The sequence below is a fragment of the Eleutherodactylus coqui genome, chromosome 2, assembly GCF_035609145.1.
Source record: "Eleutherodactylus coqui strain aEleCoq1 chromosome 2, aEleCoq1.hap1, whole genome shotgun sequence".
Lineage (NCBI taxonomy): Eukaryota > Metazoa > Chordata > Amphibia > Anura > Eleutherodactylidae > Eleutherodactylus > Eleutherodactylus coqui.
In genome coordinates, this window is record NC_089838.1 from 15730180 (window position 1) to 15755737 (window position 25558).

Consider the following 25558-nt stretch of genomic DNA (forward strand, 5'->3'; position numbering starts at 1 on the left):
ACAGAGTGGCCAGTAATATACAGTAAGAATACCCTGCAGGACGTCTTCCGACATCGGAGCTGTGCAGCCTTCAATCAGAATGTCTTCAGACGTCAGACAGTGGATTGGAAAGGGTTAACTTTCACACTTCTATTCACAGCTGAAAAATTGTATAGCCTTACACAAAAATCTTTCTGCCTTTGCATCTTGTCATCCCCACCGGCTCTTCTATATAAGACACTAATTGGCCACTCTTCTCAGACCCTGCCTCCATACTATTTAGCATGGAAAAGAGAACTGGGCGACCTTGGAAAAAAAATGTTTTTGATTTGCACACAAGGCGAATAAAGCTCAAGAAACCTTCTTTAAAACAATCTACCCAGTGCCAGCCTTCTTACATCACTGGATGATGACACGCATATGGTGGGGCTGCCATTCTTTTAAGAAGTTATGGGCCCGGGTCTTGTCACTCATGGCAGAAATGACCAGCATCACAATTCCAAACACCCCAGAAGCCACTTTATTGTTTAAGATTGCTACTAGCCACTTGAGATTCAAGCACTTTCTGGCCAATTTCCTACATCAGGGGGCCAAGAATGTTCTTCCATGCTTCTGGAAATCTTAGGATCCTCCCTTGTTAAAGGAGTGGTTGGTGGAGATTGCTACCCTCAAAAATATGGAAGACATTATAGCCATTACCACTGAGTCAAGAGATAGGCTCTATAACATATGGGGGGCCGGGATAGATTTCCAACACACTGACCCATACTGCCATACACAAGGTTGGTTCAGTAGTTGGTCTGCTCCCACTACTCACTCCTCAGTCTCTGCCCATAAGGCTCGTGCACTTTCATGCCATCTTTCTTAAAGGGTTAGAGCACACTCCCTAAACCAGTCCCCCTCCAATTGCATCCCTGCATCTGCTATATTAGGCATGCACACCCAAGGGTGGATGCCTAAGCAATTGGTCTCAGTAGCCGGTGTGACAAAGCATATACTACTCATTACATCTGCTCTATTCAGTGCAAGGTAATATAAGGACAGGACTGAGCTATGATTAGATGGCTGTTATGACAGTCCTCATGAAGCTCTGACAACTAACCCACCCCAGTGCTGAGAAGTTCATCGCAGGTTACACTTTACTGCGGCCACCATAAAAACTTCCTATTACTGTGATATAAAGGAGTAATATGAAGCTCCTCGGCCCTGATACATTGGCTATAACTGGACCGCCAATTATCACACATCGTTAATAGTACTCAGAAGGGCAACAGAACGCTTTGTGCCCTCTCAGGCTGCATGGCCTTGTTGGGAATGCAACACACATTTTTTACTCCACTACTGTGTTTCCCCCGAAAATAAGACAGTGTCCTATTTTAATTTTTGTTCAAAAAGGTTTACCTTTTTTACAAATACAGCTGCCTGGACACTATTTAAATTGACTTTTTTAATTAACTGTTAGCAGGGCTTAATTTTGGAGTAGGGCTTATATTTCAAGCATCCTCAAAAATTTTGGAAAATCATGCTATGTGTGATTTTCAGGGAAACAGGGTAGTAAGGGCGCTTTCACACGACAGTTTTTGTGTTCAGTTTTTTGTGAGCCAAAAGCAGGAATGGAGAGAAAGTATAAATGGAAAGATTTGCAGTTCTTCCATATTTTAGACCCACTCCTGGTTTTGTGAAAGCGCCCTGAGACTTGAACGTGCACTTTCCTTTTCTCCATCGCATTCCAACAGCCATAACATATTCATTTTCCCACCAATGGAGCTCTATGAGGGCTCGGCGCTTTTTGCAGGTTGAGCTCTAATCTTCATTTATCCCATTTTTGGGGTCATATAACATCTTTTATGCAGCTTTTTCCAGAGGAAAGATTAACTAAAGATGTAATTCTGACATGGGTTTTTCATTTTTTAGGGTGTTCACTGTGCGGCATAAACTACATGTTAAATTCATTTTGCAGGTCAGTAGGTTTACGTCAATACAAGGTTTATATCGTTTTTTAAGAAAAAAGAGGTTTGTTTTTTGTATCATCGCTGTTTCCGTTTTTTTGTTTTTTTTTTACAGAACAAATTGTATTTTTTATTGGTGCCATTTGGGAACTATATGACTTTTTGATTACTTTCTATTCCATTTGGGGCTTATTTACATGAGCGTATATCGGCCGGCCGTGAAAATGCTTCCGCCTAAGCAGTTCCCCCCTTCCCTCACCGGCTTTTTGCCTCTCTCCTCCACTCTGGCGTTTGCAATGGGAGCGGCCTGGATGGGCTAAGCTCCACTCTGTCCCGCCCACTTCCATTGCTGGCTATGGACAAGCGGCGGCGAGGGCGGCGGCAGCTTAGCCCCGCCCCCTCCCATAGCAAACCACTCAGAGGTGAGGAGAGAAGCAGAGAGCCGGTGAGGAGGAGGGAAGGGGGGACTGCTCAGATGGAAGCATATATCGTACGGCCGTGAAAACGCCAGCCAATATACGCTCGTGGGAATAAGCCCTGATTGTGAGGTGAGATACATAAAATTTGCTATTTTTTGGCATGTTATTGAATTATTTTTCAATAACCAGAGGTTGATCCCCATAGGCCACTGTAGATGGTAGACCTAGAGGCCATGTTCTAGCCTGCGGGTGACATAGCAACCCATCAAATCCACGTAATCACATTGTGGGACCCTGATGGGTGACAGAGGGAGCCTCCTCCCTTTGTCAGCCTTTTACATGCCGTGATACCATTGACTGTGGCATGTAAAGAGTTAAACAGCAGGGAGCGGCAATTTCTCTGGCCCCCACTGTTAGAACAGGTGTTGAGCTGTGACTAGACAGCTGGGCCCTGGTTCCTACCGGCTTAGGGTACCCATGCCAGTATTCTGATACAGCATTGTAAAAAGACATTTGCACCAGAATAAAGACCATTAGTGATCTGAAAGGGAGGAGATACAAATTAGATATTATAAAAAACTTTCTGACAGTGAGGGTGATCAATGATTGGAACAGGTTACCATGGGAGGTGGTGAGTTCTCCTTCAATGGAAGTGTTCAAGGGCTGGACAAATATCTGTCTGGGATGATTTAGCGTATCCTGCACTGAGCAGGGGGTTTGACCAGATGACCCTGGAGGTCTCTTCCAACTCTACCATTCTATGATTCTATAACAGCCGTAAAAAAGCATATGAGCAGTCACTAAGGGGTTAGGCCTCATATGGGGGTGGACTGATTTCTGCAGCTAGCAGACAGCTCTGTTCTTACTGCAGTGTCCAGGCTTGGTATTGCAGATACTACATTCAATTAAATGGTAACTTTGCTTGTAATACCTGGCTAGAAATCAGCCCAAAGAACAAGTGCATCGGCCCAATAACCAGCTGATTGGTGGGGTCCCAGGGCAACAGACTGCCAACAATCTACTATTAATGATCTGTTCCGAGGATAGGCCATAAATAATTTGCAACTGGACATCCATTTTAATTAGAAGACCCAACGGGAAGAGAATATAGAGGAACAGGTAAGCACAGAACAGTGGAACAGAATGAGAAATTCTATTCCGAAGGTTTCTAAAATTCCGTCATGTAAACTTTCTCAAAACTTTATTGTGTTTTGTATGCATAGAACAACAATGTTTATGCAGAGAATTAGAATTAAGTCAGATGATCAATGCAAGGGGAATGCAAACCGGATGCATATGTTTTGGATACGCCCGAAGTTTCACATCTATGGGTTCAAAATAATAAAAATGATTAATGAGATCTACAGGCTTGAACCGCAGCCAAATCCTTGGGTACGTGTCTTAGGAAATGTAAAGATGATCTCTTTCATCAGATGCCACTAAGAGGAGCGATTGCTTTCTTACACTTCTTGGCAAGGGAGATAAATTCTGGCTAAGTGGATCTCAAATGAGCCACCAGATGTCTGAGCATCTCCAGTAAATGAAATATCGCAGCGTGAAAGGAAAACACTTATTTAGAATTCATAGAGTTGGCCAAGTCTGATACAAGAGTTCTGGTACAAGAGTGATAAGAGAGGGTAATTGTATTTGAAGTCCTTTTAAAGAGGCACTACATTTTCACTCGATTTATGCTCATCCACTAGTTTGTGTTAGTCTCATCATTTCTGTTATATACTTGCATTAAAAATGTTGTTACCACTGTCAATCATGTTTGTAGTGGCTGCCCCTAGGGGTCTCCTTTCTAGCTTCTCAGCAATCCACTGTCTGTTGCTAGGTAGAGAGCTTCTGTAGTAACAAGGACACAAGGATGCTTTCTTAGCAATGACTAAAGGCCCATTTAAATGGGATGAATGTCAGGCAAACGATGCCCGACACTCGTCACTATGTGTCCTCACTCCTGTGCTATTGCACGGGAGCTAGTATCGCTGGCTCACTTACAGAGCGGCCAGCAGTAGGGCAGGGAGGCTGCAGGAGATTGCTATCCTCTTGCTTCCCCGTCTATCTACATTGACTTAACATAGCGGCTGTTCAGTACTGAACGGCTGCTATTTACACTAAGTGATCTTGTGCAGCTCATTTTTCATTGTTCAGGATTTTATGCAGCATAAACGATAGATGATGAGCTAATCGTTCAGTGTAAATAGCAGCCGTTCAGTACTGAACGGATGCTATGTTAAGTCAATGGAGATAGACGGGGGAGCGGGAGGAGAGAAATCTCCTGCAGCCGCCCCGCCCCCATGCTGTCTGCTCTGTGAGCGAGCCAGCAATACTAGCTCCTGTGCAACAGCATGGGAGCGAGGACGCACAGGACGAGTGTCGGGCATCGTTTGCCCGACATTCGTCCCGTCTTATTGAAGATTAGTCCTAAGCAACCTTAAGCCATCTACTTCCCTTATGTAAAGTTGGCCATGCATATAAAAGTTTCCCAAAATGACCAATTTTCCCCATTTTGACTGACCTTTTTTTTTATAATTTTATGCAAAACAGGGGCCAATGGTAGTTTACTATCTACCGAAACACTGATCTGCCATGTTGGAATTTTTTGGCTGTTGACTGAACCTAGATGTGAGTGGCATGATTGGCCGATTATCACAGATCATTGGATGCGTTTCACAAGTGCATTACACTTTTATGTCTTTGATTGACCAGCCTTGTCTGACATTGGACTCCCACAAATCTGATATGGATGATCTATGCTGACACAGAAAATCCATTTAAAGAGGACCTGTCATGTCCTCATGTCAGCACAACTGGCTGCTTAGCTTTAAATTAACAATCCCAGAAAGACCCTTAAACTTACTAGGCACCCTAAGGAGAGAGAGCGAGCAGGGCCAACATATAGAAAACAGATAGTGCAGCAGTATAAGGACTGATTGGTGATCCTGCAGAAAGAGAGGAGCCTTGTATGAGCAGTATAGGGAGGAGAGTGCAAAGAGGTGCAGCCTGCGACTAGAGAGCAATAACAGCTGGAGCTGCTGAAGTAACACTGAGAACCTATTACTGAAAGCCACCTGCACCTGCCCAAGGACTCTAACACAGAGTGCCATTGCTGTGGAGGAGCGACAAGCTGAAAAGAAGAGTTCAAACTAAGCTATGGGTCCATCGGACGGAGATCCACAGAAGAACATTGAGGAATTCTTTAGCATCAGAACTGTAAGTGAGGGTGGCCTCAGTAAAAGCCGAATAGAATGATTTTCATGGATTAGCGGGCCTGCTAATAGTATAGTGATACAATTAAGGCTGGAACAACTGGTACGAACTGTTAATGGGATCTCTAATTATACGGAGCTTAGGAACTTAGGGATAACATTGTTGGAGACCCTGCATATACCTGCAAAAGTAACACAAATAGTGTGTCATAATTCACGACTCATTATATTAAGTTGCGAAACAGAGGAAGAGGAAGAAGAGAAATAGGAGGTGGACAAGGATGAGGAGGAAGAAGAGGAGGAGGATGGGGTCCTAGGCTCAAATCTACCAAAGGACAACAACTGTATGGAGTTAAATAAAGGTGATTATTATGAAATCCAGGAAGAACATGCAAACTCCATGCAGACCCTATCTGATTTGAACCTAGGACCTCAGCACTTCATGGCAACAGTGTTAACCACTAAGTCATAGGACAAGAGGCACCACCAACACTGGGTTTACTGCAAACCAAACTATTAGCAAAGTTTGACCTGAAACAGAGTTTGACTGGTTCAGTTTGCTTAGCACTATTGACCATGGAGGTTATTATTTCTGTACTTAGCAAGTAGTTGACATCACATGTCAGAAATATCTATGATGATAGCATTTAGCTTTTATCTTACAATGCTTACCTAACAGGCATGTCCACGGTTAGAAATCCATCTACTCTTTGCCCAACGGGAAGAGGCCTCCTGATATCTCCCATGTGATTGGCAGACAATGCACGAGCCACATGACTCGCCAAACCATAATCCAAAAGGTAAATGGAGAGAAACAAGACCAGGATGACTTTCTCCATGACTGATGCGTATTATGCTGGCAGGTAAGGTAGTCTGCCCTGAAATAAAATATGACATACATTAGCTATGAACTTCTATGAAAAAATGTTTTATGTCCTGGGTACTAAAATGCAACACAATGCATTATGGGGATGGGTTTATTTCTATACATTGGATATTAGAGTAACAATGTATTGTACTGGAGAATAAAGCAGAAAGCATTGCCCTATACAGTGCAATGTATGGTTTGTAATAGGGGGCAGCATTAGCGAATTCCAGGAGCCATAAATACTATTTGCTTCAATCAAAAAACACAGAATTAGGCTCCACCCACTCCCCCGCTTGGCCTGGGTACCCCTCCCAGAACTCAGAACTATTTAATTCCTGTTGCCAATTGACTTGTTTCACATTTACTGCAATGAAGCTCCAACTTAGCTTTGCCCTTCAGTTCCCAATTGGCAACATGAGTTTGCTGAGGGGTTCCCCGACTACACAGGAAATGTACGTAAAGAAGGAAAAGCAGAATAAGCCTTTCATTCTTTCTTACATTATGGGACTGATTTACTAATACTGTCTAATAGTTAAAGGGGTTCTGACATGAATAATGTTTTTATGCTTTAGCAGCCATTGTTCCCTGGTCTGCCTAATGGACCCAGGGAACCCATGGTTTAATGGCTGCTAAAGCATAAAAAGATAATACTTACCTGTTCTTCTGTTGTTGTTGACATCAGGGGGGTCATCACCCAGCAGGCGCTGTTCCTCCTCTTCTGTCTGCACGAGCCGCGCCGCTCCGGGATCGCGCGTATGCGCAGTGGAGAGGTGCCCTCTGACAGAGTTCAGCAGGACGGATGGGCCGCCCACAGCAAGCACTGCTTGTGACGTGCTTGCTGTGGCGGTCCGTCCGTTGACCTCGGAAGTGCCTGACGGACGGACCAGAGCAGGAAGCGGTCTTTTTGACCACTCCTGCTCTGCTTTAAAGGCACAGAAGAAGATGCCGGCTGGAGGGGACATGCCTGGCGATCGGGCCAGGCAAGGCAAGGTGGGTACAATTTTTTTTTTTTGATGTCAGAACCCCTTTAAGGCCAGGGGCGTAACTAAAGGCTCAGGGGCCCTGATGCAAAATGTCAGCTGGGGGCCCCCCCTCTATCTGTACTCATACCCGTACCTAAACCATGCTGCACAGAGACATAATTTGAAGCTTCTGGGCCCCAATGCAAAACCTGTAACAGGGCCCCCAACTATAATGCTTTATTCATAGTACTGGGCTCCCTATATGGAGAAGAGAGGCCTTATGGCCCCCTAAGGCTCCTGGGCCAGGGTGCACCTGCATCCCCTGCACCCTCTATAGTTACGCCCCTGGTTAAGGCCCAGTTAAACACAACAATTATCTCTTAAAATTCACTCAAAAGCCGTCTTTTGAACGATAATCGGTGTCTAACTGCACGGACATCGTGCAGCATGCTGAAAGATCAGCGATCAGTTATCAGGAATTCACAGCAGGATACAGCTGATACTATTGTTTCAGCTGTATCCCGCTCCCTGAAGACAGGCTGAGTATGAAGAACACTGCTGTCCAGCTGTGTTCTGCATCCCCCGCTCGGAGCGCTCGGCTGTATAACAACCAGGCGCTCCGAGTGGGGAACAGCTGGATGCAGAAGACAAGCGGCCCCGCTTGTCTTCTGCATCGTCCGCTCTGAACGCTCGGCTGTATGACAGCCGGGTGCTCCGTGCAGAGAACAGCTGGATGCAGAAGACAAGCAGCCCCACTTGTCCTCTGCATCCCCTACTCAGAGCGCAAGGGGATCGCTGAACGTTTGAGCGATCACCTTGCACTGTAAATGCACAAAACGCCATACGCGGTCTCGGCCGGATCACACAGACTGGTTGGACGTTGCATGACCCACGCAGTTTTTTACGCACACAGTCCCGTGAACCCGTAGACTACACAGTCTTAAAATCACCAGATTAATAATAGTGACTCCTGCTGGACGCTAGAGATGACGTATTTTAAGACGGTCTAGTCTGACTATATATCACCTCTTAGCAGGCTTATTTTACACCAACTTTTTGAAACAATTTCTAGCGCATAATGTGACATATAGGCCACGCCCCTACCCACCAAACCACGCCCTATAACAGATGGAGCGAAAAAAGGGACTGAAAGTGTCTAAAACACATCAGAAATGTGATGCAAATCATGCAAGATGGTTTTCTGGCCCAATTTGCATCACAAAATTGGCGCATTCTCAATAGTCAGTCTGCTCATAGGTTGAAATGGAGGATGAAAAAACAATTGCCCTATATATTGTCTCTGTTTGGTATTGTTCAATCTCTGCTATTAACATGTTTTGGGGGTCATATCATGTGTGTCGGAGGGTATGAGTGGGGTATAGCTAACAATGCTACGTAAAATTACTGCTGAGCAGATACAGAAGGGATTCCCCTTTAGAGGGGTTTTCTCATAAGAATAATGATATATATCGATAGGTGTCTGACCGCTGTGACCCCCATTGATCCAGACATCTGTGCAGTTACCCATGTGAATGGAGCAATCATCTGCATGTGTGACCACCGCTCCATTCACTTCTATGGTGTGGAGGAAAATCAGTGCGCCCTGTGCCATAGAAGTGAATGGAGTGGTGGTCGCATATTAGCACTACATACACTTGGGGAACCCAGGGTGCACAGATGTTGGGATTGTTGGGTGTCCCAGTGGTCGTATCCCCAGCAATCAGACATCTTGTGGATAGGGGATAAATGTCATTAGTAGGAACCCCCTGTAAGAACCCTCAGCTATTAACCAGCATGGAAGAACAGATATGTAAACCATCTTTGGAGGACCCAGGATGTCCATGCATTTCCTAGCGAGCCCATTGATTTCAATGCTAACTGTGTAATACCTCATTTTATGTGCGGAGGCGCTGTAGGAAAATGTAACTGCCTGAGTGCTGACGACCTTAGTGGTGACGCTAAGGTCATCAGCGCTCGTACAGACCATGTAAACTGAGAGACTTGCCGTCGGCTCGCGAGCTTCTTGTCTGCTTCTCGCTCAGCGACGGGAAGTGCTGAGCGGAGAGCATTTACACGGAACAACAAGCTAGCGAGCCAACAAGGTTTTTTACAAGCTGACTGAGAAGTGAACAACAAGCGAGCTTAAAGTCGTTTGTTTGAATGAGTTTTGAGCGATAATCGTTACGTGTAAATGAGCCTTCAGTCAGCTTAAAAAGCCTCGTTGCTTCGCTGGCTCCCCACTCAGCGCTGCTCAGGGGAGGTGAAGCGCTGAGAGAGAAGCGGACGAGAAGCCCACAAGCTGGCAGCAAGCCTTTCCATTTAAATGCTCTACATGAGCGCTGACGACCTTAGCGGTGACGTCAGCACTCGTGCGCTCGTTTCACAGACTGTCGGCCCGTGTAAAAGGCCTTACGCTTCTGCTCAGTAACAACCAATATGACCCAGGAAGGCCTCTGTCAGCAATTGATCCTAGAATGGCAACTAAACCTAGTCATGCAGTCTTAGGGCACTTTCACAGGGGCGCAGAGATTTTCGGTCGGCCGCATCACGGCCGCAGCGTGACCGAAAATCGCATGAACGAGAGGCAGCCATGACCAAGTCTCAGCTGCATCTCCTGTTTATACGCCCATTCAGGCAGCCCAAGTGCGGCGAGTGTATGCCGAGCCAGGGATACCATTGGGCGGGGGGAGACAGTTTAGCTCTGCTACACTTCCTCCCCCTTCCCGCCCCCTCGCCAAGGGGAGGGGGCGGAAGCTAGTGTGCTAATCTCCCGCCCCATCCCACCCCCTCCCCTTGCCAACAGCCGGCAAGGAGCGGAGAGGGGGAGGGAGTTTAGCAGAGTCTCTGCTAAACTCCTCCAACTTTCCTTTTTCGGTAGCTCCCATAGGAGTCTATGGGAGCGGCCGCCATATTCCAGCTGGAAGATAGTTCCAGAAAAACGACTGACCAGAATGCACACTGTTTGCGCTACTTTTGCCAGCTGTTTACGCACACGAAAATCGGCCATCTGAACTGAGGCACTGGAATCACGTATATCGTCCGACCGTAAAAACAGGGCTGATATACGCTCGTGTGAATGAAGCCTCATGGGAACAAAACAGGTCTGGCAGTAGTCGGTAACAACCTGTATTTAAGGTAAAATGGCAGCCATAATATTTGTCGCCATCGGAAACATCTCAACAGAATCTCTAATAGTCTGACCGAAGCCGCGGTAATATGGAATTAGAGACCTGCAAGTGGCGTTCTACAAGTCATATTACACTACTTTAGGGGAAAATGTTCCTGAAGGGCGCACACAGGACTACCTCCTTATATCCACGTCTTGTTCTGTTCTCCGAACATTTGCTAAGTGCTGTTATTTGCACTCTTTGTGCTTATACAGTTGCCATGGACACCGAAAAGTAATCAAAAAGCCCATCTCGTTAGTCAGCAAAATAACAAGAGGCTCCGGATAAGAGAAGGATAAGTGTTTTTGGCAGCGAGGCGCTCCGGCCGCTCTTCAGGCTTCCTGCTGGGATTTTGCTTTTTATGATGTAGTTTTACTAGGAAGCTCAGGTGTGACAGGGGGCCACCTGCCAATTTTTGGCCGCACCCATGGCCTATAACACCTTTATTACCCTGTCAGAGCTTGCAAATGTAGGTTCATTAGAGATGCAATTGACAGATCGGTGTATTATGGTTTGCATATATTTCCACTGATGATAAAGAGCATTGCTCCACACAATTGGCCATGCGTGCTTCTGTCAATGTGGTGGGTTGTTAGTGCTGATGCCTTTAATTGCTGGGGTCATAGGTTCAAATCTCATCAAGGGTAATATCTGCATGGACTTTGAAAAACTCACACATATGTTCAGAAAACGCCGTGTCCAAAACCACTGCATTTTACCAAGATTTCACTCTTGGGTTTTTTAACGCACTCCATTACTGTGATGGGTGATTAGAAACGCTGCGTTCAAGTGTTGGTCTGCGAAGCCCCATTGAACTCGGTGGAGGCGTTGTACCGCGGTTACTGCATTGTTTGAAACACTGCGTTAATCCCAGTAAAGAGCGGCTGTGTGAGAGCAGTGTTGATGCACACCTCTAGCCCTGTCGTCTCTCTCCCTGCTATGGGGATTCCCTCAGGAAGTCCCCTCTGGCCTGGCAGGTACTAAATGTTGTTTGGGAATTCAGGCTATGAGTGCAATCTCTCTCTTTCTCTCTCTCTCATCCCCAATTTCCCAAACATCAGTGCTGTGAATTGGTAATTTTAGTGCTAAAAAAGCTCAGGACTAGTGCGCACAAAAATCATCCATTTGCACGTTTTTGCGCGCAGTCAGATGCTTTTTTTGTGACTAAAATTTGACTGAATTTGGGCGCACCTAGGTCCCTCGTGTGAAAGAGCCCTTAGGGTGGTTTTACAACTAGCATCTGGATAGTCACTCAATAGAGTAAACGTAAGCAACAATTGGCCACCAATCAGGTGACAAATGAGAATTCGTCGGCTAGTCGCTTTGTTTCAGCTCACCAAAAGTAGTCGCTGGATGATTAACTATCATCTGGTGTAAACAGGTAATCCTATTTCAGCCACTAGCCAACCTTTTTAGGAATATTTTGTCCTCCCGCTTAACGTTCATTGGTTCCCGACAACAAATAAATATGTTCGAGCGATCCTGAACTGAACAATCCCCGTTGGTCTTTGAAAGAACGCTCTCTGCTACTGTCTCGCAGGTTTCGCCTTTGACAGAATACTCAGTACTGCGATCTCTTGCAGCAGAAAGTGTCCACTTTAAGACCACGTTCACGTATTTATGTACGTTTAGTGGACTCAAAAACCAATGAGCATTCATTAGAGATGGGCTGAAATGTCAAATACACGACCTCCAAAGGACCAAACATCTCCTAACTAGTCAACAAACAATATTTTGGTCCATGTATCGATCACAGTGAAGTGAACAACAATTGCTCCGTGTAAGAGCACAAACAACAGTTGTTCGTACAGTTTAGTGGCTATTTTAAGCGACTATTCAGACGATCGTCACCCTAATGGCGCATTCAGACGACTGTATATTGGCCGGGTATTCACGCCCAGCCGATATACGGCGTCTCTCTCTGCAGGGGGAGGAGGTTGGAAGAGCTAGGAGCAGTGCTCTGAGCTCCCGCCCCCTCTCTGCCTCCTCTCCACCCCCCTGCACTATTTTCAATGAGAAGAGGGGGGACGGGGCGGAGCTAATGCCCAAATCTTAGCCCCGCCTCCTCTCATTGCAAATAGTGCAGAGGGGTGGAGAGGGGGCGGGAGCTCAGTGCACTGCTCCCGGCTCTTCCAGCCTCCTCCCCCTGCAGAAAGAGACAACATATATCGGCCGGCGTGAAAACCCGGCGGATATCCGGTCGTCTGAATGGGCCCTAAGATGGTTCCTCTTGAACACGGCAGGGGAATTCCTCATCTGTAGTATTTGTGGCGCCACTTTTCTGGCTGCTTTTCTTCCCTTCTTCAGTGTAAAATGTGACAAATGTATCAAATGTCACCCGATGTTGATACATTTGTTGCATTTTTAAATAGGTTTAGAAACGTGGAGTCAGTTTGTTTGTCATTCAGCAACTAGAGTGAGATTGCGACAAATGTTGCAAATTGTTTTAAAAAGTTACATTTCATAAATGTCTCTAAGGGTGCATTCACACGAACGTATATCGGCTCGGTTTTCACGCCGAGCTGATATACGTTGTCCTCGTGTGCGGAGGGGGGAGGATGGAAGAGCCAGGGCCAGGAACTGAGGCTCCCGCCCCCTCTCTGCCTCCTCTCCGCCCCTCTGCACTATTTGCAATGGGGAGAGGTGGGACGGGGGCGGGGCTAAGTTCCGAGAATTAGCCCCCGCCCCCGTCCCACCTCTCCCCATTGCAAATAGTGCAGAGGGGCGGAGAGGAGGCAGAGAGGGGGGCGGGAGGTCAGTTCCTGCACTTGGCTCTTCCATCCTCCCCCCCCCCCCCCGCACACTAGGACAACGTATATCGGCTCGGCGTGAAAACCGAGCCGATATACGTTCGTGTGAATGCACCCTAAATCCTGGTCAGAAAGCAGGGCTGTTCTTCTAGACACTTATGAAAGGCAGAACATTGGTTCTTTTTGGCATAAACCAATGATAAATCTGTTTACATTGATATGCACCAAGAAAGGCGAAACTTGCGCCAGAATTCTATCACAGCGCAAGTAATAAATCTGCCCCCATGAGTTATCATTTCTGTTCATGTTTGATCACCCCGGTTCTAATCTACATTAATAATTAAGTAATCCTATAAGTAATAAATTAATAAATAGTAAAGTAATGCATAAAGTAGTCATTAGAGTAAGAAGTCATCTAGTAAATACATTGCCTCACTTATCATGTACTGAGTTACACCCTTTATTGTTGAGAGCTGCATTTATAATTAAGCCGCTTGGTATTAGAAGTAGTCGTTAAGCTTGTCCATAGACGCCCCTAGCCGCTTAGCTAATTTTCTCTTGGGTTAGTTTTTCCTTCCTTAGATATTGATGACCCATCCTCAAGGACCCCACCCATCAGCTAATCACAGGCCCCTTTCTCAGACCTGTGATGTCACATACATTGGTCACATGACCTAAGAGCAGCTCACTCCTATCCAAGTGAATATGGCACACCAGGTAATATGAAATGTATGGTACGCAGTGAAGTGACCTTGGGGCTCACCCAAACACCATGCCACTTGCTGATCATTGGGAATCCCCAGCAGTGGACCCTCGCAGGTCTGATATTGATGACCTATCCTGAGATCAGGTCATGGAAACCCTGTTTAAGTGCAAGGGCTATACTTCCCAGAGAGATTTCAGCTCTGAAGCCTGCAGAATTAAGAATGCAGTTTCGGAAAATCATACAAACTCAGGATCAGTCCAAGATAACTAATGTAATATTGGTCTGAGACAACTTGTCTTGTAAAATTGTGATGAAAGGAGTGCACGCCTCTTAACTCTTTCCAATCCACTGTCTGACGTCTGAAGACATTATGATTTAAGACTGTACAGCTCCGATGTTGGAAGACCTCCGTCGGGGTTCTCTTACTGTATATTGCCAGCCTCTCTGCTGTTGGAGCCTATCCAACGTGTCACCTCATGCAGTACTAGCTTTAGCCAGCAGATAGCGCCGTTGTATAATGGCAGAAAAAGAGTAAGCCCCCTAGGAAAACCAGGCTAAAAATTGGATTGGAAAGGGTTAAAAGAGTTATCTGGGACTAACATTTTTTCAAAGCTGCTCACAATGCTGTAAAAAAATAAAAGAAGCTTTGCTGCAGCTCATGTTCCTCTGTAAGGGTCTGCACTGGCAGATTACCCTCCCGACGTCTTGCCATTTTGTAGCTGACTCATGCTCCTGTGAGTGTTAGTGTGACAAAGGGGCAAACACCCGAAACAGCTGTCTGTGTATGAGGTTTCTGGCTTGGTTTCCTATTCCCAATCATTGATTTACAGACTTGTTAAAAAGTCGTACATTGATTTGCAGGAATACTGCCATACAATAGGTGGCACTGCAGAGGTATTGTTCCATCTTCTTTACTTGCATTACCAAGAGGAGCGTGCATGGCCTCATAAGTCACCACACTCACTTTTCAGGTGTCTACTCACACCCTTTCTGGGTGCTCTCCTTGGGAAGAGACGATGCCATCCCCCGGCCCACTCACCCCCTAGTTGTCTCCACACTCTTTTTAGGTGCTCTCCTTAAGGAGAGACGAAACTCCTCTTGACCCATATGACATAGCAGGCATTGTGGTATGAACCCTTTAAAGTGGCTGCTAAGATGTTATTACAGTCAAGCAGATAGCACCAACTGCCATATACTACCACTGGCCAGAACTGCTTGTATCGCTATATTGCTGCTAAGAAAGTTTTTACAGCCATTTTCAAGATCTACATAAAGTTTGCTTGGAATTCATGATGTGAGCCTATGAATATGCCTCACCGCCAAACCACCTGCTAGATCACTAATGACCAGTATGCCTTCAGCAAGCCTCTGGCTGCAGTGAGTTAGCAATGACTGTATGACATCAGGGACACTGCAATCACTGCCTCAGTTGGTCCATTGTTGGGATGTCATGAAAGCGGAAGCAGGCAGCCGGAAGTGAAGACCAGCGGGAGACCGAGTTCCAGCAGCCGGTAAGCCTGCGGATTCAGAGTCCCTCGTTGATCCGGCTGGAGGGTTAGGCTTGCTGGTCACAGCAGATGCAGTTTTTAAATAAGGTTGGAACACCTTTAAATAGTGTCTTACCCTCCCTTTCAAGTTCCACCCATGAGGAGCCCCTGCGAGGGATAGTGGGACATAGCCAGCATGGTGGTGTAAATCCTTCGGGGTGCCACCCGCCAGAGCAAGGCACTGAGGAGCGGATGAGGGGAGTATGGCTTGTATTATTTTATATTGCATTATGAGCTTTGAAGAAAAAAGTTGGTCTCCGGACAACGAGACTCACGTGAACACTAGAGGCTCCCATTGTAGTAGTGGATTAGGGAGTCTTCAAGACTCCATAATAAATCACTAGATCGCAGGAAACTGAACGATTTATCTGCCCGCGTAGAAGGTCTCTAGGATATGAGCCAAACCAGAGTCTTCTCCAGAAGGAAGAGATGACCAGGTCTCATATCCAAGTACCGTAGGTTCCTGACTGGCTACATACCACTTGTTCTTCCACTCTAGCGCCAGTTATAAAGTGAGGATATCTCAGCATTTGCTTGATTCTTGGGCGATATCCAACAGTGGACTCGGACAGCGGTCAAAATAGCAAAATGGATAGTTTAGGAATGACACCAAAGGCATGGCTAGCTGGGGGAAATCCAAAACCGCAAGAGGTCACCTAAGGCTCCATCGTGGACAACTGTGTCAGGCACTCAAAGAAGAGACTTACATGGTCAGTAGGAAGTTGCACCCAAGATTTTCGGGTGCAACTCGCACTGGACAGCACGTGGGCACCCCATCCGTGTGCTGTTCCATGTCCGGGATACTACACATTACATGAAGTATACTAGTCCTAGACTCCAATAGGACATTTTTCAAACTTGGACTATGGCTCAGAGAGAAAAATCACTCATTTGAAGGAACTCTTCCAAATAAGTGTGTTATTTTTTTGTGCAACTTCTGTCCATCTCAGAATCAGACAGAAGTCACACAGAAGAATCCATCCATGTGAATACACCTTGGGATTGAGGCATCTGATTAGCTTACAGGGTGGTCTGAGGTTTGTGCACTTACGGGCATCTGTGGCTGGCACACACTGCTATGGTTGTGGGGGGTGATGTGTGCAGAAGTGTTTGGATTGGGCTAATCTGTGTGTTAAAACAGCTCCAAAATGTCATCTATTGCAATCTATTTTCATCCACATCAAGTCTGGGTTCTCAGTGACAGACACCAGATCTTGGAAGCTGCAGCTTTTGGAATATTGCCCTTAGTTTACACATATTGCATCCCAGATCAGATTCTATACCCCCCCCCCCCCCCCTTTAATATGCTATCTGACTATCAGTTTAAGCACAAGAAAACGTTTTGTCTTACCTGAGAAGGTGTGATGCCCAGCGCTCTTATACTCTATGTAGCTTGCTGTGACTGCACAGATGTGGCCAATGACTATTCTGCACAGGTGTATTTACCTGTCCATGTATCGGAGAACACACAGAAATGTAGCAATGTTCTCCTGACGCGACCGCGCCCCGTGCAGACACACCTGCAGGTTTGCATGCAATCAGTGAAAATCTACATACGATAAAAACAGGAATGCCGGCCTGTATAATAAGTATGTACTGCGAGATACTTAACCCATGTAGGGTAAGTCACAAAGCCTGTCCTGGGTTATATAACTCACAAGTGCACTCTTCTTTCAGAGTGCTATTTCCTATTCCATTGTCCGATGAAAGAACTTGCCGTTAATTATGTGGTTAGTCAAGGACGAGAACGGCAGACATTGATGGGTTGAAGTATCTGTTTGATGTCTATAGATTTAATAGTTGTCTGGTTGTAAAAGTGAAGTTTAAACACTTGTGTGAAAACTAGTTCAGTCGATGCTTGAGGGCATGAAGGATGAAGAACAGTAGACAGTAAGCACCTGTGCTAATATATACTATGTTATATACAGGAAGGCTGGTGAAGGTGGCATCTGCCTGAAGACGCCCACACAAGTGGTGAAAGATCTCATGATGACGGTTTCAGGGTTGGAAGAGAACAAAATGACAAGGGTCAAATCAGGTTCTCAATGTAACATATTGGGGCTATATTCACATGATGTGTGAATGAGGCCATGGATGCCGGAGTTCTGGTGCCTAAAAGTCACAATTTTGGAACATGTGTCAAAACTGTGAATTTCAAAGCATTTATGCCACACCTCACCATTTTTTTTACCTGTATTGAGTAAGGTGTCAATATGTGAGTGTATTTCCCGCTGCACATCAGAAGTTTAAAGGGGTCACCCAACAAAAAGAGGTTATTTCCTATCCACAGGGTAAGAGTTAAATATCTGATTGATGGGGGTTCGAATGTTAGGGCGTCCCACCAATCATGAGAAGGAGGTCCTGAAGGTCCTGGAATGATTGGAGTGGAGGTTATGCACGCTCGCTATCACTCTATTCAACTCTGTGGGACTGCTGGATATAGTCAAAGTTGTATGCAAGTATCTCTGGCAGTCCTATTTGAAATGAGTGGAGCAGTAGTGTGCATGCAAGATCTCCACTCCATTTATTCAGGGACTTTCAAAACCCCTTTCTGGTAATTGGTGGGCAATCCCAATAGTTTGACCCCCACTGATAAGACACTCCACAGGAGAGGGGATAACGTATTCTGTGAGACAACCCTATAAAAAAGGCAAAACCCATATGAAGAAGTTGACAACTGCTTCATTTTAGAATTAAAAATTCCATCCTGCCTCCAGACCAGCGTCCCATCGCCAGTGATCTAGTGACTATGACTTGTAATGTTGTTACACTCAAGAAAGGCATCAGGGCCCCCTATTTCCAGAAACAGGATACTGTGTATACCCCAGTGAGTTAGGGTACTGTTTTACCTTGTTACTACCGGAAGCTAGGGGTTTGACAGGGCTTGCATGGAGGAACGCCCCTGTCACGCCCCCTAGCTCCCAATTGGCTGAATTGTTGAAGGTCCTAGCAGTGTCTATAGAGATTTTGGCTGGACTGCAGCCTTAGTTTTGCTGTTAGGCTTACATTATTTGTAGTACATGCTTCCATGTTACACATGTAGACCTAATAATGTAAGCCTAACACGAAAACAAACCCTAACCCTCCAGGGCAGGCAAAAATCACTGCAGTCTGATTGTCTTGCCTGTCCCCATTGCCCTATCGGCTTGGAAGTTCCGTGCACACAGAGATCAGCGCCCCACCGTCAGCAATACTGTCATCCTTCCCCCTGCCCACGCCGTTGTGGCCAACACTGTCCTGCCCCCGTGCTGTAGCAGCGCTCAGCGCGGTGGATGGGGCCCTTCAAACACTTTTTTCACTTTCAGGGGATTCGGCCGCTGACGGCTACTCTGCTCCCCTGCCTCTTCTCCCTTTAGCAGCTGTCACCAGCGCCACTGCCGAGAGGCAGATGGGGAGTGGAGTACCCTCAGCGGCCGCATCTCGCCGCTACAGCAAGGGGGATGACAGTGTGGCCGCCGCTGGGCTGATCTCGCCGCTATAGCAGAGATAGTACCGAGAGTTAGAGATTGAACCAATTTGGCCATATATGTCATCCAAAAAGGCTGTGTTCAAACATTTGTTAGACACTCCATTTTTTGTAGCCTCGATCACAAACCTTGTAAGGTTTTAGTAAGATGGATAGCACTTCATTCATCATTAATCTTTGCGTCAACACAGTAGACTCCACGGTGCCACCTGATTGACCCTATTAGAAGACAATTGCTCCATTGGTGGTGGTTTCTATTCTACAACTTAAACCCCATTTGCACGGGATGATTGTCGGGCAAACGATGCCCGACACTTGCCTCCGCATATACTCGCTCCTGTGCTGCTGCACAGGAGCGAGTACCGTTGCTTCATAACGAGGCAGCTGGAGGAGATTTCACTCCTTGCTCTCCCCCGCTACTCTCCATTCACTTAACACAGCGGCCGTTCAGTACTGAACAGCTGCTGTTTACACTGAGCAATCATCGTTCATCGATTAGGCTGCATAAAATTCTGAACAATGATCGTTAAGTGTAAACAGCAGCCGTTCAGTACTGAACGGCCGCTGTATTAACTGAATGGAGAGGGACGGGAGAGAGCGCGGTGTGAAATCTCCTCCAGCCGCCCCGGCTCCTTGCTGGTAGAGCGTCAGCAATACTCGCTCCTGAACGGGAGCGAGTATGTGCGGGGACGAGTGTCGGGCATCGTTTGCCCGACATTCGTTCCATGTAAATGGGGCTATACCCAACACCATTATAAAGGGAAGTAATAATGCTGCATACACATGCAATCAAAATTATTCATCCCTCATTGAAAATTAGGTTTATTTGCCAACTTTACAAACTTTTAGCTGTTTGCAAAAAAAAACCAACAAAAACTCAAACGGAAAAGTGTATAAAGATGCGTCAAACTTATCATCCGGTATGAGCCACTTAGATAAATGTGGCTTATTTTTAGCCTGTCCGGGCTAAGTTTACACTAGACAAGACTAATATATCTCCCTCCATGTGTAGAGCCTGTTGATATAAACCCTACAGTGAGGTGATATCTCTAGTTGCTGATGAAAAATGTTGACATTCAGGATGCCTAAAGTGCAATGTACTAGTCAAAAATGTCACATATTTCAAGAATGACAGCTATAAACGCGTTTTACTGTTTTGCTCGAGTTGCTTGACAGCGTAACCGCACTGAAATATCACACTTATACAATAAAGACCTCAGGATTTACTAGAAGAGCCTCAGAACACAAGAAGTGGAACAGCCCACCTCCGAGATGAAATGCTTGAAATGATTTTTATTATATCCAAATGCACATACATATTGACGTTTTGGGTGTGGTGACCCTTCATCAGGCTGCAAAACACACAAACACAACAAAAGGTTCCGTCACACAAGTAGCTCAAAACAAAAAAGCTCCTATGGGGCAAAAGGACATTCATTCTGTTGTTGTTTAGTAGAGTTTATTTTAGCTGAAGGTAAATGTGCTGCTTTTGGCTCCATCAGTCACCGCCGCGCCATCACGTACCACCTGGCTGCTTCAGAATTGGCGTAGTCGGCAGGATGGCACCAGCAGTGGCAGGCAGAGTACAACAAGCCTTATGGACACTGCAGGGTTTCCTGAGGACTGGCAACGTTAAAGCAGAGTGGGTATGAGTTGTGATGCAACGTTTCAGTATACAAACTCTCCTGTGGAGCAAAATAACGTAAATACAATTTTTTTCAGTAAATTTTTTCTTTAAAATTTCACTGTTTCTGCCATCCTCTGTCACTGTCGTGCCATCATGTAGCACTCGCCCATTTCATTTACCCAAAAAGCAGTTTAAGGGCGCCTTCAGACGGCGTCCGTCTCTGTAGGGGGAGGAGGCTGGAAGAGCTGGGAGCAGTGAACTGAGCTACCGCCCCCTCTCCGCCCCTTCGCCTCTATTTGCAATGGGAGGGGGCGGAGCGAAGTTTCAAAACTTAGCTCTGCCCCGCCTCCTTTCATTGCAAATAGTGACAAGGGGGCGGAGAGGGGGCGGGAGCTCAGTGCACTGCTCCTGGCTCTTCCAGCCTCCTTCCCCTGCAGAGAGGGACGCCATATATCGGCACCCGGCCGATATACGGTCATCTGAAGGCGCCCTAAAATATAGTGGTATAGTGGTTAAAAATAAAAAAAAATACTACCATTTTGCTTGTTCCCTTTATTAGTGCAGTGACCATGGGGTGCTTGTGCTTCTACTGTGTTGGATCCTCCATTGCAATTTCATTAATACTTCTTTTTCACTTCACTTTTATGTTCATAGGATTTGCTTATGCTGGATGTTTTTCCTCGATCATGTCATTCCTAGTATACTTTCAACATTGCTGTATGAGAAAACCCCACAAGGTTGTCAGTTATATCCTGGCCCCGGCTAGTCTAGCACCGATGACTGGACTTGGAAGTCGCTCAGATCACAGGATTTTCCCATCTAATGTGGATTCACACTGAAACTGATCCAGAGAAAACTTAGGTTTTGGGTTAATTTTAGGTTAGTAAAGGCATAACTCACAGAAAAGGGAGCCAAAAATGCACCATCTGATAAACTGCAGGGCAGGTTCAATCACCATAGACCTTGGCAACCGCACCTTTCCCAATCTGGGCTGGGTTGAGTTAGGTGCTGCTCATTAGTCTGCACTAGAGATGAGCGATCACGCTCGGATAAAGCAGCTACTCCAGCGAGCATCGCTCTTCTCGAGTAACTGCTTACTGGTCCGAGCAGGCACGGGGGGCTGGCGGGGGTGAGCGGGGGCGGCGGGAGTAAGAGAGATCTCGCTCTCTCTCTCCCCTCCCCCCCCCCCCCCCGAGCCTGCTCGGACCAGTAAGCAGTTACTCAAGAAGAGCGATGCTCGCTGGAGTAGCTGCTTTATCCGGGCGTGATCGCTCATCTCTAGTCTGCACTGAACATTTAGCTCGCTCATATTGCAGTCTGGCTCCCTGCATTCTACCAGGCTCGATGGTGATTGAGCCGCCCTGCAGTTTGTCAGATGGTGCATTTTTGGCTCCTTTTCTGTCAGTTTTGTCTTTGTACATTTTTTCTCTCTCACCTCCGTGATTTTAATTTAAGTTAGTAAAGTAGTTTTAAGGGTTGTCCAGTTTTAAACCATTGATGGCTTATCCTTCAGATAAGCTATAAAGAGTAGATCGGCATGGGTCTACCAACTGTAATCCCCACTCAGCTATTCACCAGGTCAATATTGCTTGTGCACTGAGCTGATAGGAAGAAAATAGCTCCATTGCCACTGTAGTGGCCAGACTTGGTATTACAGGCCATTCACTTCAATAAGGATTTGTAATACCAAGCCTGACTTCTGCAGTGGAAAACGAGCTGTCTGCTTCCTGCACACATCAGCTCAGTGCTGAAGCACACTGGCCCAGTAAAAAGCCAATCAGCGTGAGTCCCAGGCGATGGACCTTCACCGATCTACTATTGATAACCCAGGATAGACTATCAGTAGTTTTCAAATGGACAACCCCACTAAAGGTGACAATACCTGGTGGTCTAGAATGGTAAAGCAATTACATGAATATTAATTAACACAATGCAGTGAATGAATCAATGGTAAATTGAGGTTACTCTTGGAAGTCCAGTACTCTAGAGCAGTGGTCCCCAACCTTTTTGGCACCAGGGACTGGCTTCAAGCAAGAACATTTTTACAAGGCCCGGCAGGGTTGGGCGGGGCATGGGTGGGGCTTTGGTTATACGGGGCGGGGTTATGAAGGGGGTTGGAGTTTAGTGCATACTTATTCATACATTTAGAATGTCCTGGCAGTACACACATAGGGCAGTATAATATATCCCCCCCCCATCCTGGCAGCACACACATAGGGCAGTATATAATCTATTCCCCCCCAGCACACACATAGGGCAGCATATCATTTATCTCCCCCCCCCCCAGTAATAGACAGCCCCCCCCAGTAATTAGCAGCCCCCCCAGTAATTAGCAGCCCCTCCCCCTGTAATAAGTAGCCCCCACCCCCAGTATTAAGCAGCCCCCACCCCCAGTACTAAGCAGCCCCCCCCCAGTAATAGGCATCCCCCCCAGTAATAGGCAGCCCCCCCCAGTAATAGGCAGCGCCCCCTAGTAATAAACAGCCCCCCCCAGTAGTAAGCATCCCCCCCCAGTAGTAAGCAGCCCCCCCTAGTAATAAGCAGCCCCCCCAGTAGTATGCAGCCCCCCAGTAGTAAGCAGCCCCCCCAGTTGTAACCAGCCCCCCCCAACCCATATACTTACCTCCTCCCCGCTGTCAGCGTCGGTCCCTCTCTGCTTGCCCAGACGTCAGTGTGCAGCCCCGCACGCTTCCTCCCCGAGTCCTCTCCTGCAGAACTAATGAGCAGGGGACTCGGGGAGGAGGTTCCTGGTTGCACACAGACGTCAGTGTGCACCGGGACCAGCGCGATTACCAGCGAGGAGCTGCGGGGCCCCCGCTGGTAATTGCCTCAGTGGTCAGCGGCGTCGGCACACCGCGGCCACATAGCACAAGACAGCGGGCTGGATTCGGCCCGCGGGCCTTGTGTTTAGAAGAAAAGTTCCGCGGACCGGCGCTGACCTCCTAACGGCCCGGCCCCGGTGGTTGGGGACCCCTGCTCTAGAGAACCCTTAAGACATAATTGCCTTGAACAACTGTTACCTGCCAGGTGCTTTTCATAATACTACTTATATATTTATTGCGTATGTAGCACGTGGGTGTTGACCATCGTCAGGCCTCAGGACTAGAGATGAGCGAGCCTACTTGCTAAGGGCAATTGCTCGATCGAGCATTGCCCTTAGCGAGTACCTGCCCACTCGAGAGCAAAGATTTGGCTGCCGGCGGTGGGCGGGGGAGAGCGGGGAGGAACGGAGGGAAGATCTCTCTCTCCCTCTCTCCCCCCACTTCCCCCTGCTCATGGTCGCAATTCACCTGTCACCCGCACCGGCAGCCGAACCTTCTCTGCCGATCGGGGAGATACTCGCTAAGGACAATGCTCGATTGAGTAATTGTCCTTAGCGAGTATGCTCGCTCATCTCTACTCAGGACCCATCTACGACTGCTACCTCTGCATCCCTATAGCTATGCCCCCGGTTGAAGGCTTATATTTGGCTCTCTTACATTCATATGATGTAGACAACTATTCTGTAGAACATCTGCTTCAGGTTTTAATGTTTTGCTCATTTGTAAAGATGTCATATAAGTTCAAACCAATGGAAAACGTCTGTACAAACAAAGCAGAGGGATAATGGAGAAAGCAGAGGTACAGAGTGTTCCTTTGCTGAAAGCTTTGGTACCACATGGATTGCGAAGATCAATCAGAATCTGGGTGGAGTTTGGATGTAGGACAAAATGTTTCCATAGAAATGAGACAATGTTCAGCATCATACAACCCTAAAAATATTTACATTTTTTCCTGAAGCAGCGCCATTCTGGAACATAGGTGATTTCTGGTAGTGTTGCTCCATTCAGATGAATGGAGCTTAACTGCAATACCAGACACAACCTGTGGTCAGAAGCGGTGCTGTTTCTGCAAAAATAAGTCAATAAAAAAGTCACCCGGTTTCTTCAAGTCCTGTATGAGCCCGTTCATCATGCAATAACATGTCGCTTTCAGTGTTTCACGTTTTTCAACAGTGATATAAATAGATGAGAAAGGGGCGCCATAGTAAAGGTAAAAATGGGCCCCTTATTAAGGTGCTGGATTTTGGCACACAGGGCAAAAAGATCTGATAGTTGTCCTTTTCCATGACCTTTAGGACATTTAACCATCTTCCTTTCAAGCAATTCAGATCCTCTGGAGAGGGGAGTTCTGCACTGGTTCCAGCCACCCAGCAGAAAAGAGGGTGAAGCCAAACATCGCTGTACCCGCTGTCTCCATCGACACGCATGGTCTGCATCTATGGTACATACAAGCTTGGTGTAACTATTGGATCGCATAAGCAGCCAGTGAGTGACCTGGCACAGCCATTTTCCTCCTGCCATCAATGCCCAATTCCTTCTCTTGCCATCTATCTCTGTTGCCACCCAGGCCTACCTCCAAACTTATGAACCATGAAAAGAGGGACAATTCTTGCAGCGCACATATTTTTTTTTTACACTAAGCCACATTAGTTGTGCCCCCTCCTGGTATCAGAGCCTGTTAGTGACTCTCTCACTGTAATAATGCCCTTCAGTAGTATCCTCACTGTAATAGTGCCCTCTGGTGCCCCACTCACAGTAATAGTGCCCCTGCAAACCCAACCTCAGTAATAAAGCCCAAGCTGAGAAATAATGCCTTCACAACTCCCCAATGAGTAATATTGCCCCCCATATCCTACTCAGTAATAATGCCTCCACAGGCTCCTGCTAAGTAATATTGCCCCTCTAGGCTCCATCAGTAAAAATGCTCCCATATACCCTCCCCTCATCAGTAATGCTCACGCTGAGTATTATTGCCCCTGTATGTACTCCCTTAGGTATAATGTCCCCACATGCCCCCATCAGTAATGCCCCCACTGTCACTGAGTAATATTGCCCCTGTATGTATCCCTTAGTATTAATGGACACAC

General features: G+C 46.7%; 1 protein-coding gene across 1 annotated transcript in view; it reads right to left on the minus strand.

The window, feature by feature from the left end:
- LOC136611127 (protein NDNF-like) overlaps positions 1 to 17029 on the minus strand; it is a 36673-nt gene extending 19644 nt beyond the window's left edge. Inside the window, exons 1-2 of the mRNA XM_066590410.1 lie at positions 16908 to 17029; positions 6229 to 6434 (exon numbers count right to left, since the gene is read on the minus strand). Coding sequence (XP_066446507.1) covers positions 6229 to 6395 — 167 coding nt within the window. The 5' untranslated portion in view covers positions 6396 to 6434; positions 16908 to 17029. The remainder of the gene's footprint in view (positions 1 to 6228; positions 6435 to 16907) is intronic.
- Between the last annotated feature and the right edge of the window lie 8529 nt (positions 17030 to 25558).